Here is a 17,111-nt window from a genome sequence, read left to right as displayed (position 1 = left end):
GAGGGGGACAAATAAGCATAACTGAAAACACAGCCAAATTACACTGAAGAAAGTTGAAGTAAATAGTTACTGATAGTAGTGGAAATCTATTTAATAAAAAATTTTGTCAATTAATTTTTTTTATTGTTGGGGATTCATTGAGGGTACAAAGAACCAGGTTTGTTGATTGCATTTTTAGATAAGGACCCTCTTATAATTCTGTCCTGCCCCCAAAAGTGTACCACACCCCATGTTCCCGCACCCCCTCGCTCCTTCCCTTTCTCTGCTCTCCATTTCCTATCCCCCACCATGTACTAGGATATTAATTGTCCTCATATCAAAATTGAGTACATAGGATTCTTGCTTCTCCATTCTTGTGATGCTTTACTAAGAAGAATGTGTTCCGCATCCATCCAGGTTAATACAAAAGATGTAAGGTCTCCATCTTTTTTAATGGCTAAATAGTTTTTTAAAGTCTACATATACCACAGCTTGTTAATCCATTCCTGGATTGCTGAGCATTTAGCCTGTTTCCACATTTTGGCGATTGTAAATTGAGCTGCAGTAAACAGTCTAGTGCAAGTGTCCCTATAGTAAAAGGATATTTTTTCTTCTGGGTAGATGCACAGCAACATGACTGCAGGATCAAATGGGAGGTCTAGCTTTAGTTCTTTGAGGGTTCTCCATACTTTCTTCCAAAAACGTATTAGTATGCAGTCCTACCAACAGTGTAAAAGTGTTTCCTTCTCTCCACATCCATGCCAGCTTCTGCAGTTTTGAGACTGTGTGATGTGAGCCATTCTCACTGGGATTAGATGATATCTCAGGGTGGTTTTGATTTGCATTTCTCTAATAATTAGGTATATTTTGCAGAATTATACTATAGCATAAGTTTACTCAAAGTATGTAAATTAGCAATGTTTAGTAAGAAATAATTAATGCTGGTATTTTAAATAGGTCTGTGTTTATAGAGAAATAATAATTGAGGAGAATTGTAATAAGTTATGCCTAAGCAAGTAAAACCATACGTAGGCCCATTGTTGGCCAGAACTATAGCAGGGCCTGGAAAAACCCCACAGAAAAGTCAGTGAGTCTGACTGTACAAACACGTCCAGTCCAGGAAAAGCACAGGTCATGTGGTTCATAATCCATAAGGATATGAGAGGGCATTTGCATAACCACCACTTGCCAAGTATTCTCTGATGGCATAGGTAACTCACATTCATGACAGGGGGAAAACATTGTTCTTTAACACATTCTAAAAATGAACTCAAAACCTATATTTTCATTACCTTTAGGTAAATACCCAATAGTGGGATTGCTGGATTGAATGATAGGTCTACTTGGACTTCTTTGAGAAACTCCCTACTGTTTTTCATAAATAGGACTTTAAAGGGAAAAAAAAAAAAAAGACACCTGCACTCAAATGATTATTGCAGCACATTTCACAGTTACAAAGATGTGGGATCAAGTTAAGTATGAAACAATTCATGAGTGATTTCAATAAAATGTGGTATATGCATACTATGGAGTACTACCTAGACACAAAAAGTGTGAATTAATACCTTTTGCAACAATTTGAATGGAACTAGAGAACATTCTGCTAAGTGAAGCATCTCAAACATAGAAAAACATGAACTCTCTATTAAATTAAAACCTATGAGTGCACATGTACACAGAAGGAACAAAACTCAGTGGAAATCAACAAGGGGGAAAGGAAGGGAGGAAAAGGGCAAAAATCTACCTAGTGAGTACAATGAATAATATTTGGATGATGCACACACCTATAGCCAGGACTCAAGCATAACAAAAGCAATCAATGTAAACCAAAATCATTGCACTCCCTTAATATTTTAAAATGAAATACAAATAAACAAACTTTCAATAATATGTTTTTAAAAACCTGTATTCAGGATCTGATTTAAAAATAAAGAAACAATGCTTGAGAGATAACAGGATTAAATGACCTTGTATGCAGCACCGTATGCACAATCATGCCTGTACACACAGGACAGACACACACAAGCTCCCTGGGTCTCTTCATCTAACACTGTCCACTTGAAGGCTGACAACCAGGACTCATGACGAAAGATCAGGCTGCCCCTGAATGTGTTCAAAGAACACAGTAGTCTTTTCAGGGCAGTGATACTGAGTGAGAATCACTCACCCTTAGTTTTTCTCAACTCCTCCACAAGGCAGCGGGCCTCCTCTTGGACACGTTCTTCGAGGCTCCTCTTCCCCATCCCAAAATTCCGCAGGGTCATGAGGGAGAAGCGCCGTGTCTCCTTCCACCTATTTCCATTGCTGAAAGCAATTCCTTCAAGAATAGGAGAAAAGAAAATAGCAGGGAAATCCCAGCCAAGGAGGAGGGAGCTGACACTTCATAGCCATGTAGATGGGACAAGCTCTGCCCTAGGAACTCTTCAAGACTCTGGTTCCATTCTCCCCACCCCTTTTACCACTGATGACTCAGCAACATGTACACCTACCATGTCCTCTAGTAACTCTTTCAATCACTGGGGCACTGCCTCTTCCAGAAAACTCCTCTCCATGATCAATCAGGGCTTCTTTCACTGCTTCATATCCATGCAACACCACAGCCGGCTTCATGCCCAAATATACAGTGAACACAGGGCCATAGGCTTTTGAGAGCTAAGGAAGAGAAGACAGAGAATAGCAAAAGAAGCCACTATTTGATCCATATATTGTGCCTAACCTGGACTGATACCATTATGGTTTTGATGCTTTTATTATGCTACACACAGCTTCAAACATTACAGAATTTTATACACTGGTGGATTACACTGTGCAAGGTATTGGCTGAGCCAAATGGTATACAGGTTACATTAATCCTCATATTAACACATTCAGCATGTTTATTTTCTGTTTTAAATAGTAAAACAAGTTCAAAGAACTCTAAATTCACTTCCAGTGTTGCACAGCTAATATTAAAAAAGGCCAAAACTGGAACTTCAGCTTATGCAAATTGTGATGCTTTAGCAATTTTTTTTGCATCTCCACATCCACTTTGAGACAAAGACCCAACTGTCTCATGGAGATCTTGACCAAATAGCTATGTGATGAACACTAGAAAGCTATGTTTTTAAATGTCACCCAGGTGATTTGAATGCCCACACCAGTATGGGACCTGCTGCTATTACTAATACAGAGAGAGAGCACACCACAAGGCTTCACTAGGACATGTGACATTTCCTGGAAAAACAATCCACTAGAATTCTTAATCACACATAGCAATTTTTGCAGAACCAAAAAGAATTCTAATACCACCAATTGAGCTTTGATTATTTTCATTAATTTATGCTAATCTGGAATATGTACTTCCTTGACATCAGGAATAAATTGATTTTTTCACAGAAGTTCAGCTTTCATGACTGCTCTAGAAACACATGGCCAATATTATAGATGATTCTTTGAATGAACTCTCTAATCACACACGCTTTCCTTGCCAGTTTTACCCTGGGACAAAAATCATACAAAATGACTACAAAACAAAGTAGGGACACAAAACTCCAAACTTTTGTCACTTTATCATTTTGATTCTACTGCACAAAGATGTAAATGTTTCTGTGCACAAAATGCATTATTTCATTTTACTATTTCTGGCAATGACAAACTGAAAAAGGCAACAGAAACATTAAAGTACTTAGCTGTACAACAATCTGTTGTAATAGTATACCTCAAGGAATATATTTTACACTAATTTTTTAAAAAGGCATCATTTTTCTTACCCATTGTTTAAGCCACTGGAAGATCATAAAATATACTTACATTTGCTAAAGACTTGCTGATGTCCTTAATATCCAACTGTAGGATATTTCCAATAATAGGGAGAGGAGTGGGGCCAGGCGGGAGCTTCTCTCTCTCTGACCTCTGTCTCCAGAGGGAAAGGAGAAGCAAACAGGAGAGACAGAGCACCAGGGCCACAGTGGGGTCCATTGCAGCCTTCTCTTCCTGCTACGACAAAGGTGAGTTTGCACTCCAGGCTTTTTATAATGCTCCCTGCACTTGTGTCTTCTTTTGACATAAACATTGGCCAATCAGCTAGATGCACCTTATACTCACTTCTAATTGGAATTTGGACCACTGATAGAGATCAAAGTAAAATGTTCTTTATACTAGTTCTCCTTTGTAATACTAATTCTGCTGATTCTGGATTAATTGAATTACGTTGGGTTCCAAGTATCAGTAATGAAAACAAATGGTTCCAATGTGCAAACATGATTGAGAAATATTCAAGTCAATGATTCACTCCCAAAATTTACTCCAAATTCTGAAGCATCAGACTAATAACTTTGATAGAAATCAACGTATTCTATGCCTGGTGTGTCAACATCCTATCAAAGATCAGCAGACTTTGTCCATGATAATGAAATTTCAAATACTTAATATGCTTTACCAGCAACAGAATAGCCTAAGCACATAACTCATACATCTTTCTTTATTATTTATTGTTGGGGATTCATTGAGGGTACAAAGAATCAGGTTACAATGATTGCATGAACAAATATATATCAAGTAATTGGCTCAGCAAATATACATGACTTTTCACCTTAAACCCTCTAGAAAAAACACATGATAGTAGGGATTATATATTTTTTTCAAATAGAGAAAGAGTTTGGGAGAACAGGAGATCTGTCAGTGATTCCATTTCTTATTTGGGAGAAATTACTTGGTATTCTTTTCTCTATCACTTCTCTGCCTTTTGGCTAAGATCATGTGTGGTATTCTTTTCTTATAATATATAATAAATAATAATTATTATTTAATAATAGAGAAAAAAGGAAGTAAATTCAGCACTCTTCTGTCATGATCCTATGGAATCGTAGAAGGAGGAAGGGGATCATGGAAAAAACTGAGTTCAAGAGAAACCTGGAGACTAGAAAAGGAATTGAAAATAATGAAAGATATTTTTAGGTAACTTTTTCTTATTCCTTTCTCATCTTAACCTTTTTTTATGACATATCGTTATTTGAGTTATTCAACAAAGGTTTGTATTCATAGACACCCAGGGAACACATCTTTTTTTTTTAACCTATCTACAAGAGAACTAGGTATCTTGCAGAGTTTCAACTTTTTCAGATCTTTTCAGAGACAACTACAAAATCATCTGTCATTCCCTGAAAGAGTTAGTTTGTAAGAGAGGATGCAAGTGGAGCTAATTCTATAGAATGCATATAGAATGTATGATGTACCCATCAGGCTTCTAGAAGGTTGTTCAGTCTAAAAGTAAAGTCACTGAGGCATTATGCTTCTGAGTACTGTACTCAATGTCCCATGAATTATGAGATTTTTCATTGTGGAGCCTGATGACAGAGGCTACTCATAACACTGTGTCAGCCCTGGCATTGTTTCCTGTGTTCCTTTCGGGTGATTATTTCTTTGACCTCAGAGAATTTCCTCACACACATAAGCTCATCAATACTCAGCTGAAGATATGAGTGCAGTCTCTGAAAAACCCCAGATTCTCTCTTTGTGCAACTCCCTGATCTTCTCTAACCTTGCTTGTGAACTCTAGCTGCCTGGGCCTCCCCAACTTTCCAGCTCTTTGATTTCCTCAAGTCACTGAAGCCACCAGGTTATTTAGGAAATCTCCTCTATGCATTGAGGCTGAGAAACTCTCTGTAGACTGTAAGCTGGGACAATAATCAATAATGGGTTCAGCAAGTTTCTTTCTTTCTTTCTTTTCTTTTTTTTTTTTTTTTGGAGACCGTCTTTTTGTTGCCCTCAGTAGAGTACTGTCGCATCATAGCTCACAGCAACGTACAGCTCTTGGGCTTAGGTGATTCTCTTGCCTCAGCTTCCCAAGTAGCTGGGACTACAGGTGCCTGCCACACGCCCAGCTATATTTTTGTTGCAGTTTGGACGGGGCTGGGTTTGGACCCGCCACCCTCGGTATATGGGGCCGGCGCCCTGCTCACTGAGCCACAGGCGCCACACCAAGATTACAAATTTTTTTCAAATATTCGTTTCAGGAAAATATTTTTCTCTGTAATTATAACTTAAAAACAAATTCATTCATTTTTATACCTCTCTTTATTTATGCTCTTATTCCTTAGTACGCTACCTTGATAACTAAAATATTTGTCACTTGTATTGAGTTTTGTTGATTTAAACATTCCTAACCCTACTTTATCTACTGCATTCATGAATATATGTGAGTATCAGATAATGTATTTGTGGTTTAAAATTTACTTTCACCAATAGCATTTCATATACCAAAAGTTGTATCCTTCACTTTTCCTTAAAAATAAATTTTTCTGATTTTTTTTATTTTTGTTTTTGTTTTTTTGAGACAGAATCTCACTTTGTTGCCCTTGGTAGGGTGCTGTGATATCATAACTCAAACAACCTCAAACTCTTAAGCTTCAAGAGTCTGGGCTTAAGTGATCCTCGTGCCTCAAACTGTTGGGCTTCAGTGATCCTCTTGCCTTAGCATCCCAAGTAGTTGAGACTGCAGGATCTACCACAATGTCTGGCTATATATATGTATATGAACTCAAGCAACCCATGCACTTCAGCCTCTCAGAGTGCGAGGATTACAGGTGTAAGCCACCTGCCTGGTGTTAATGCTATTTTGAATTTGTGATTTTAATGGCTCTTATGAAGTTCAAGGTAACGTAAAAAGATAAATTTAAGCATGCATTTTCTCATGAACATTTATTAATATACATATTGTTCTTTAGTAGCCCTGAGCCAATTTTTAAATATCTCCCCCAAGAAGTGTATTAGATTTTTTCCCCATAACTTATTTGTGTGCTGTTGCCTAATGTTCATAAAGAAAATGGTCAAGTAATTGGCTGACACTGCAGCATACCCTACTGGAATTCTGTGGGGCACAAGATGCAGAGATGACTTGACATTCTCCCACAAAACCTGCCCATTCCATGAATCACAACATTCAATTATGAAACTATTATTTCCACAGGTGACATTTGTTTTCCTAATTCGTTTTCCCATGCCCTCAAATGTAACTTGCACAGTAGAATCAGAGGTTTTTCAAACCCTGCTTAATGTAGTAAAAGAGCAGTAGTAGAAACACTGACAGATAGTTGTCTACAGAGGTCAGAATGTGGAAGAAATGTAATGTTCTGACTCTGCTCCAGATCTCAGCTATCCTAATCAGCCTTGATTCTGCTCCAGATCAAGGGGGACTTTCCATTGAATGGAAGGAAAAGATTTCCCTTTAGACTTTTCCTTAAATGTGGTAGAATTTCAAGTTCCTCTACTGACAATACAATTCTTCATAATTTCTAAGTTCTTTTATATTGTTCTAAATATATGTCAAGCATGGTAAATACCTCCTATTGTTTTTTTCTTGCCTAACACAATATATACATGCACAAATACATATTCACACATGGACATACTGTACTTGTTTAAAAATCTATAACCACATTGCAAAAGAAAATTCTAAACTCACAGAAAATTTGGGAAAATTAAAACAGAAAAGAATACACAACAACGACAACAACAAAACAGCAAAGGAGGTTACTGCCTCAAATGATAAAAGAACTCCAAAATTACCCAAAGCCTAAACTAGATGGTGGGGGGAAGCCTAACATAGAGCTTTAATCTACCTTCTATTTAGGACTTCTGGAGAAAAGTGTGATTATCCTGACATAAATCATCCATATTGCAGAAAGTTAGAATAGAGAAACTAAGAAGCCAAGGCTATCGTGCCCATGTTGCGAAATAGGATAAAAGAGAAATGGAAAGGCAGACATGGACGTCAGGATGTTTTAGATGGAAAAGGAGAGGCTACACCCCTGATGAAAGGTTCCAGATGCAAGGATAAAATTATTCCTAGACACAAGATGAAAGGAAGATGGAGACCAATTCATGCAATTAAAGTGGCTTTTATCTGGAGTGCAGGTGGGGTGAGATTCCTGACTAGGGAGAAATCCACACATGGGCTATGGCGAACAGGGATTTAAAGGGTTAGGGCAGCCAGGATTGATCTGTCCATAGTTTTACCTGGGCAGGTAGGTGGGACAAGGTTAGGGAGGTCTGGATTGGTTGGTTCACTATTTCCTGGGAGGGACATGCTTTCCAGGAAAGGAATCCCTTCCTGGGTGGGTCAGTAACTTGATTCTATTATTCTTGTCTTCCTAATCTATTATAAGGAGGTGGTTGATGGGCGTGGCATCTCTCAGGCTGCTTCCTGCAGGAGGAGGGAACTGAGTGGACTGCCTGTAAAAAAAGAATGGGAGGAGGAAAGGGAGTGACATTTACAGGAATACTTCTGGATTTTCAGTCTGAGCTGGTTGGTATTTAGTCATGTGAGGATATGAGCAGTTTTCAGGTGACTGCTCAATAAATCAAGATGAGGCAAAGAATTGCTGATCTGTAACTGAGAATGAGAAGGATTATAATTAATGACTTTATCATCAGCCAAGGTTGATGGGTAGGGGAGAAAGGCCAGAGGGGTAGGCAGAAGGAAAAAAAGAAAGAAGAAAATTGGCTTTCTTCAGAGAGAAAGTCTTGGAAGATGCCCTGTAGCCACAGATTTTTAGAGGCTTCAAGAAGGTTGTTCCAACTTTGAACATGTGAGAGTATCCAGGCATCCGAGAAAAGTTATAGAGAAAAGGAAAAAATTGGGGAGGAATGTTACACATTTGTTAGGAAGTGGATTCTTCAGGGATCCTGGCGAGTTTAAGGTGGCACTTCCAGTGATAGTTCTTCAACGTTGGAAGTTTTTCTGTAGGACACAGTTTTATTCAGGATTGGTGAATCCAAACTGGGGGATCCACAAGATAACAGCCATGGGGGTACTGTAAAGAACCACGTGAGGGCCTGTCCAATGAGGAGATAAAGTCTTGTGGGGCAAGGGAAATTTGAGGAGAACTTGTTGCCCTGCCAATTGGTCTGTGACTTTCTTTGCTGAGGGTTGGGTTAAAAGCTGATTGATTGTTTTTCTAAATTCATCTCTAGTTTCCTGAAGGATGGGAAAATAGTTTCCTATGATAGAGTCTGGGGGAGGGCCAGGGCCTAGAATAATAGTTCTACCATACATTATTTCAAAAGGGCTATAAAAGAGGAGTTTGTGAGGGGTGGGGTGAATGTGGAGTAAAGCGATGGGGAGCTTAATCCAACCTTGTTTGTGTTGGAGTACTAATTTTGTGAGATATTGTTTAAGAATGCTATTCATCTGTTCTACCTTTCCTGATAATTGGGGTCTGTAAGGCACATGTAGACGCCACTGAATTCCTAGGGCTTGTGAGATGGGAGGTGATGTAGCTAATGAAAGCTGGACTCTTGTCACTTTTAATAGAGCCAAATATTCTAGACTGAATCTAGGAATAATGTGGTGACCCTTACAGTGAATAATGGAAATTTCTTCTGGAAGTGTAGCTCCATTTAGGAGGTCATTAATGAGTGTGTCATTGATGATAGAGGAGCCTTGGGTGGTAATGAATCCCCTTTCTTGCCATATGACTGCATGGTGGAGTTGTAAGGCGTTAGTGAGAGCTAAGAGTTCTGCTTGTTGTGAGGAAGTGCCCAGAGACAGAGTAACAGAGGTAATAATGTGGGAGGAAGACACAATAGCAAAACCTGCCTTGGCAATGGAGTGAGCAGTGGGCTTAAAAGAACTGCCATCAATAAACCAGGTGTCTTCAGGATTAGGTAAGGGAAAAAGAAATATTTGGAAAAGGTTATAGTGTTACAATAGGATCTACAGGGAGGTCAGATTGAGAGAATGGAGGGGCTGTTGGGGAAGGTTTGGAGAGGAGCAGGATGGGTAGTGAGAGGTGGGAACCAGTGAGAATCGTCAAGGTTGCTTGCAATTTTGAGGGACTATCTCTACAAACATTACATGAGGGAATAACAAGGAATGAATGCAATAGTGTCCAGAAAGTGTGCACCATAATGGTGGAGTAACATGGGGGTGGATTACATTATTGTCAATACACATCACTGAGATATCTGTATATTCTAAAGGACCTTTATAAGATGGCAGCGTGGAAAAGGTTGCTCCCATGTCTATTAAAAAAAAAAAAATGGCTTACCTTCCCCTAGCAAAATCCCCCAGAGTTTAGACTTTATGATTATTCAGGGGGCACTCTGATCCCCCAGGAACCATGAATCTCCAACAGCTAGGCCCAGAAGGTGGGGAAATTCAGGAACTTTTTGGGTGCATCCATGAACCAGGTTCTCAGGAGCATCTGGGAAGAATTCAGCCTCTGGGAGTGTCTGTGAACCAAATTCTGGGAAGAACTTGGGCAGTTAAACTTCCAATGAGGGCCTCCACAGGCAGGACAAGGTTTGTGGGGAAGGTTTGGCTTTGGGCATAGTTTTGCCCAGTGACCTGGCCTGCAGCATTTAAAACACAGTCCAGGGGGAAATCTTATTTTTTCAGAGTACCCTTGGGAATTCTGAGAAACTTCTGGGTTTTGTCTAATGGCAGAAACTGATAATTGGGATTTTGAGAGCCGCTGGCTTTTAAAAGCATCCTCACAATTATTAAAAACTTTAAAAGCCAGCTTAATAAGATTTCACTGAGGAGTTTGAGGGCCCTGGGAGGATTTTTGGAGTTTTTTCCAGAAGTCAGATGCAGACCGAGAGATAAAATGCATGTTAACAATCAGTTAAATATCTAATTCAATCATATGATTTAACCTGGCATGATTTATATGCCATCCTCACCTCCACTCTAACTTTGGAGGAAAGAGAGCAAGTCTGTCACAAATTAGGCAAATGGTCAGAGATCCCTTACATTCACGCATTTCTCACACAGTGATATAGGATTAGGGTTTCATCCATTCATTTCATATATACATCCATTTCATTCATTTTCATCCCATTTGGGGGTAATTCCTCTTAACTTATCATAATTGACAGCCTTATGGGCTGCCTTTTTTAGTCCCTCTAAGAGACACCGAACCATGTGGTTACTGAGGCGGGTCCTAGCAGCATCAGTTTGGAATTCAAATTGGGGTCCTCCTGGGAAACAGCCCTAGTGCCTCTGGCAGACTTTGATCTGTTCTGCATATGTCTTCAGCATAAATTTGGGCTTGAATCCAGGCTTGCTCTCTTCCTCCAAAGTTAGAGTGGAGGTGAGAATGACATATACATCATGCCAGGTTAAATCATATGATTGAGTTAGATATTTAAATTCTTGAGAATATTTTGTGGGATTTGCAGAGAATGAACCCAATCTTTGATTTATGTGGGAGAGGTCTGAGAGAGAGAATGGGACATGAATCCTGACAATGCCTTCCATTCCTGCAACCTCTCGGAGGGAGTATAGTGGTTGTGGTATTTTGGAAGTGGCAGGTCCAAAGGTGTGGCCAGACCTAGTATGTGGCTGGGAAACTGGGTCTGGCACATTTTTTTCCATCCCAGGTTTGCCATTTTTTTCTCTTACCATGTGTTGGGAATTGGAGAGGGGGCCGGAAGCAGAAGTGGAAGTGGAAGTTTGCTAATAGGGAGGAAGTCAAGGGGGTGTTATCTGCTGGGTCGAAAGAAGACAATGGAGAGTCAGACGAGTCAGAAAAATTCAGAGGAGAATTTGAGAGGGTTCATAGGATGAACACAAGGAAGGAATGTTCCAGAGTGTGAGAAATGCATGAATGTAAGGGATCTCTGACCATTTGCCTAATTTGGGACAGTAATTTTTCAGATCAGTGAGAATTGAGATATCGAAGGTGCCACGTTTAGGCCAACGTAAACCATTGCCAAGTTTTGTACATAGGCCAAGCAGTATTACAGAAAAAAAAAAATGAGGTGTTTAGGTTTGAGGTCAAGGTAAAGACACAGAGGTTTGAGGTTAGTTAGAAGACATCTTAGAGGTGAAGAAGGGGGAATCCATGACTGAGTGGTGCCTATAGCAAAGACTGGAGGTAGAAAGTAAATGAGAGTAAAGCTAACATGAAGAGACTATGAGCAGAAAATAAAGGGAATTTTCAAAGGAAATAAAAAGGGAACAAAAGGACCAAGAAAAGGACGAAAAGTACAACCAGAGAGGGTTCGACTTCTGTTATGGTTGTCAGACAAATCTAGACTCTGGGAAGATTCTTGATGAGTGAATTTTGTTCACTGAACTGAATGGCCAAAAATGATCCAGACTCCATAGTAGGGCTGGCCAGGCTGGCGTCAGGAGATTACCCCGACTCTCCACTTATGACTTTGGTCAAAAGAGGGCTTCACCTCTGTACATGACCTTAACCAGCCAGAGGAGCTTGGGCCCACAGTAGGGCACCAAGGGGGCAAGATGGGGTGGAGAGCAGATTTAGCCTCTGAATGCATGTAAAATGAGCTGAGAGATCATATAAAAATACACAAGAGCATGAAAAGGGGGGGAGAGGAGGAGGTAGAGTAGGACCAGGAAGAGGAAAGAAGCGAAGAAAAAGTTTTTAGACAAGGGCTCACCTTAATATGAAGTGGATGAATGGTAGGTAAGTTCAGAGAGTGTACCGGTTCTCTTTGTCTCACAGAAATAAGGGTCCATTAGCTTTACCTGGGCAGGTAGGCGGGACAAGGTTAGGGAGGTCTGGATTGGTTGGTTCACTATTTCCTGGGAGGGACATGCTTTTCAGGAAAGGGATCCTTCCTGGGTGGGTCAGTAACTTGACTATATCACCTGAGGCCTCAGCCCAGGATGACTACACAGATGATACTGAAATGAACCCAGCACACTGCAGAGTTTGAGAGCACAGACTCTACAGTCAGACTTTCTGGTCACACTCCAGCTGTCACTTACTGGCCTGTGGCTTTGAATATGTTAATAAACATGTCTGTGAAAAAAATAAATAAATAAAATAAACATGTCTGTGCCTTAGTGCCTGATTTGCTAAATTGGGGTGAATTATAATTGTACCAACCTCAGTGCATTAAGAATTGAATGAACTAATGTTTTCATATTATTAGAATAGTGCTTGCCATATAATAAACACTTCATCATTATATAACTATCAAATACTGTGTACATGTAGATTTGTAAAGGCCCTCCACAATTTATTTACTATTTCCAATAGATCTTTTATTTGTTTTAAATCTATTATGACCAGTCATGCAATAAGCATTCAGGTATATGTTAACTAGCGTACACATTTGAAGATAGTCATGAAATAAATGCCCAAGGACCTGAATTGCTAAAAGATTTGTAATGTTCATTTATAATTTCATGTGTCTCTTTTACCCTATTTCAGAATATAGGCAGAAAAGCGTTGGCCTCTTAGTCCGTCTATTCTAACTTTCTGAAGTATGGATGTTTTATGTCAGGATAATCACACTTTTCTCCAGAATTCCCAAATAGAGGATAGATTAGAGTTCTATATAATTATATTGTTCTTCAACAAGAATGTATGGATTTGCATGTTTGGGAACCATGCATTCATTCATTAAAGTAGCCATTCATATATCAAATATTCATTGAGCCAAAATTTTCCGGACACTGTTTCAAGTAACTGGTATTCATCAGTGAGTAAAATAAAAATCCTGATCATATGGAACATGTATTTTAGTGAAAATAAATAATAAAAATAAACACATAAGAAGCATTAGCAAAGTTAGTAAAGGGGTTAGCATCCTCTCTCTATTTTTCAGCCAGACAGCCCAGTTCAACTCCTGTCAGTGACAGATAAAAACCTGTGTAGTCTAGAACCACAAGGTTCAACCACATTTCACTGAGCATCTGCTTAGTCCTTTGGTTGTGAAAATCAGTATTATAGCAATAATAAGTTGGCTAAATAATGCTGTGATGTGGGGAGATCAATGTAGATTATCCGAGTGGGCTCAATGTAATCACAAGTGCTCATAAAAGGGATGGAAGAGGTTAGGAGTCAGTAGTAGGAGATGTGACAATAAGTAGAAGGTGTGACTATAGGAGGGAAAGGGTCTGGAGTAAAGCAAGAAGAGTTCATGAGCCGAGGAATGCATGCAGCCCTTAGAAAGAAGAAATAGAAAGGAAATCAGATTATCCCCTTTAGCCTCCAAAGGAAACAACATGCCAACTCCATCATTTTATCTCACATATAGGTGTTTGTTCACAACTTTGCCAATGCTGTATTACAAAATCTTTACGTGTCAATTAAGAAGCTTTATAATGTGTAATTTTAATTTGGATCCTTTCATGTATGTAACGGCCATTTCCACTTTCTCTTCTATAATCCATTTAAATAATTTGCCTAAGTTTCCTTTGTATATAGCTAAGTAGAAAAGCAGCAAGTTGTAATCCAATATATACTGTGTGAGCACAATATTGTAAATAACCAGTTAACCCCATGTATAAGTATACATAAATTATATTTTATACTCTGTGTCAATATACATTTATATATATATATATTATGTATAGATGTACATGTACGTCCATACCTATGCATTATCTTTAAACTGTCTTCCAAAATATAGTAAGTTCTTCTGATAAAGGATCTGGGAGAAAGGTAATGAGTGATATCAATTCTCGGTCAGACACTTCAAGCAGACATAAATGATGAGTATAATTTGACATGATAAGTTGTTCACTTGACTATGCTTTGGAAGTGATGTGAGGCTAACGATTTCAGAACCACACCATCAAATAATGTTGATTCTTTTATACCTAACACTTAACACTTTTATACCTAACTTAATGTTAGGTAACTGAAAATAACTGAAACTGAAAATAATAAAACCTGATGATTTCTTTCAGGGATTTTCTTTGCGTTTGGCAAGAAAAGAGTGTCACTCAGAAGACATGAGTACCAACATGAAAGCATGTTTCTAATATTATAAACTAGAAGTAATAAAAACAATCTGCATCTTTATTTAGGAGAAATTGATTCCACTTCATACTAATGCCACAATGATACCAAAGTAAGTCCATAAATTCTAGTACATAGTGTTTATTCTCCTTATCACTAATCTTACAATATTTCCTTACAGTTTGGAGTTGCTTCTGGATATAGATTTTCTTTTAAATTTAAACCTCTGATAACTTTAGGGGACACTCAGCCAAGAGACCTTCCCTACCCTCTTCTCCTATGTCCCTCTGTTTACTTAACATTTTGAGCACCACCAGGGCCTCCTAAGACTCTATTTTCATCTACATTTCACTTGGCTTACATTTCACAAAAGAAGGAAAATCTGAAAACTCACCCAATAAATATTAATGACTTCTATTTAGACCATGAAGGAGAAATAAGTCTGAATGATCATACACTAATCATTTTCTATGTTTTACAGTGACAACATTAGTAACTCAATATTAGGTAAGGATTATTACATGTGCCAATCAATACAAGGGTTATAGACTATTCCTACTCTAATAGGTGCTTTTGAGTAGTGAAACTAAGGAAATTCTCTTAAAATGAGCTATAATGCCCACTGGATCTGGAGGGAATGTGAAGATGTGAGAGCAGAGGTCAGAGAAGGCATCTCTGATAGTGGGAAGGAGGTAAATGATGTCCTAGAGGAGAGGGACATGCAGGGGCCAGCACAGCAGCAGCCACACCATCTGCTCTGCGTCAGACAGGAATAAAGCAGAGCTGGTAAAAAGGTGGTATAGAAGCAAATCCATTGAAAACAGGGGTGGTGTCAAGGTCCTTAGTGTCCACCAGAGATTTCAGGTTAAAGTTCTGTAGAATGGTGGTCAGGAATAAAAACAGTTCCATGCGGGCCAGTCCTTCTCCTGCACACATCCGTTTTCCTAAAAATAACAACAGAAAGGGTAATTACTCCTTCTGTGTAGAAATGACTGTGACAAATACTGTGTTTGTGATTAGAAAAAAGAGGATACACAATAACTCTTTTATGAGTTCTTGGATGAATAGATGGATCAATGCCTGGATGGATGGAAGGAAGGATGACTGGGTAGACAAATGAACAAAAAATGGACACACTTACTATCCATGTAAAACTCACCTTAAGGTGCACCATTCATTTAACAAATATTTATTAAATATCAACTCCATGTTACACACTTTATTAAATATTCTCTGATTAGAACTGCTATTTTCATGTTTTAATTTTCCATTTATGTGTTTCAAGAAACACACCCACATTTTTGTGATTGCTATTTGTAGTCTGAAATTCCATAATCTTTCTTCCACACTTGACACCCTCTATTATCAACTCTAGCCATACGCACAGTTCATCACTCTCCAGCGTACCATGCAGTGTCAAGTTTTATATCATGCCGTTCCTTTGTGTAAGATGCACTTTTTTTATATCACATTCAGGACACAGGTCAAACTTCATTTCCTCTTTATGCTCTTTGTAATACCCTCAAACCATAAAGTCCTGTCCTCTCAGAGTCTCCTCAACATCATATTAATTATTCCATTGAAGCATATGTTATGTTCTAAGTGATTCTCTCCCAAATTGATGTATTGAAATTTAATCCCCAATGCAACAGTATGAAGAGGTGTGGCCTTTATAAGATGAGTAAGTCATGGAGGCTCTACACTCTTTGCCTAATGACCCCGTAAAAGAGATGCAAGGGAACTATTTCTCTCCATCTTGCTCTTTTTGTCCATGGGGAGGACACAAAGTGAGCATTATCTAAAGGAACAGGCCCTCACCATATACCAACACTGCTCGTGCCTTCATCATGGACTTCCCTGCCTCCAGAATTCTGAATAAAAAATTTCTGTTCTTTATAAATTACCCAGTCTTGAGAATCTTCATAGGGTATCATAAAGAGTTGAAAACAGCAGGGATGACCTGGAATCATACATCACTGTTTATTTTGGACTGTGCTAAAATATGAATTTTGAAAGGATGGCATTTCCCTTGTAATCTTGTTGTCTACAGTGCCAGATATAAAGCAGACATCAAAAGCCACAGAATGGCCAACAAGCACATGAAAAAATGCTCATAATCCCTAATTATCAAAGTAATACAAGTCAAAACCACACTGAGATATCACCTAACCCCAGTGAGAAGAGCCCACATTACAAAGATCTAAAGCTACAGATGTTGTCACAGATGTAGGAAGAAGGAAACACGTCTACACTGTTGGTGGAACTGCAAACTACTATAGCCTCTTTGGAAAGATGTATGGAAAATCTTCAAACAACTCAAAGTAGACCTTTCATTTGATCCTGCAACCCCATTACTAGCTATCTACCCAGAAGAGAAAAATCATTTTACCATATAGGCATATGCACTAGAATGTTTATTGGAGTTCA

The 17,111-nt window shown here is 38.8% G+C and overlaps 2 protein-coding genes and 1 pseudogene across 2 annotated transcripts in view; 1 reads left to right on the top strand and 2 right to left on the bottom strand.

The window, feature by feature from the left end:
* Positions 1-4,004, bottom strand: part of LOC128580646 (cytochrome P450 2C19-like) — a 55,138-nt gene extending 51,134 nt beyond the window's left edge. Inside the window, exons 1-3 of the mRNA XM_053582777.1 lie at positions 3,769-4,004; positions 2,469-2,631; positions 2,147-2,296 (exon numbers count right to left, since the gene is read on the bottom strand). Coding sequence (XP_053438752.1) covers positions 2,147-2,296; positions 2,469-2,631; positions 3,769-3,936 — 481 coding nt within the window. The 5' untranslated portion in view covers positions 3,937-4,004. The remainder of the gene's footprint in view (positions 1-2,146; positions 2,297-2,468; positions 2,632-3,768) is intronic.
* Positions 4,005-4,686: 682 nt separating this feature from the next.
* On the top strand, positions 4,687-4,802 carry LOC128582967 (uncharacterized; annotated as a pseudogene).
* A 9,924-nt stretch (positions 4,803-14,726) lies between these two features.
* The window catches only part of LOC128580645 (cytochrome P450 2C19-like), a 41,639-nt gene continuing 39,254 nt past the window's right edge, over positions 14,727-17,111 (bottom strand). The window contains exon 9 of the mRNA XM_053582776.1: positions 14,727-15,628. Coding sequence (XP_053438751.1) covers positions 15,447-15,628 — 182 coding nt within the window. The 3' untranslated portion in view covers positions 14,727-15,446. The remainder of the gene's footprint in view (positions 15,629-17,111) is intronic.

This window comes from Nycticebus coucang, chromosome 3, assembly GCF_027406575.1.
Source record: "Nycticebus coucang isolate mNycCou1 chromosome 3, mNycCou1.pri, whole genome shotgun sequence".
Lineage (NCBI taxonomy): Eukaryota > Metazoa > Chordata > Mammalia > Primates > Lorisidae > Nycticebus > Nycticebus coucang.
The sequence above is the reverse complement of the archived record's forward strand: the minus strand, read 5'-3'. Positions and strand labels throughout refer to the sequence as shown.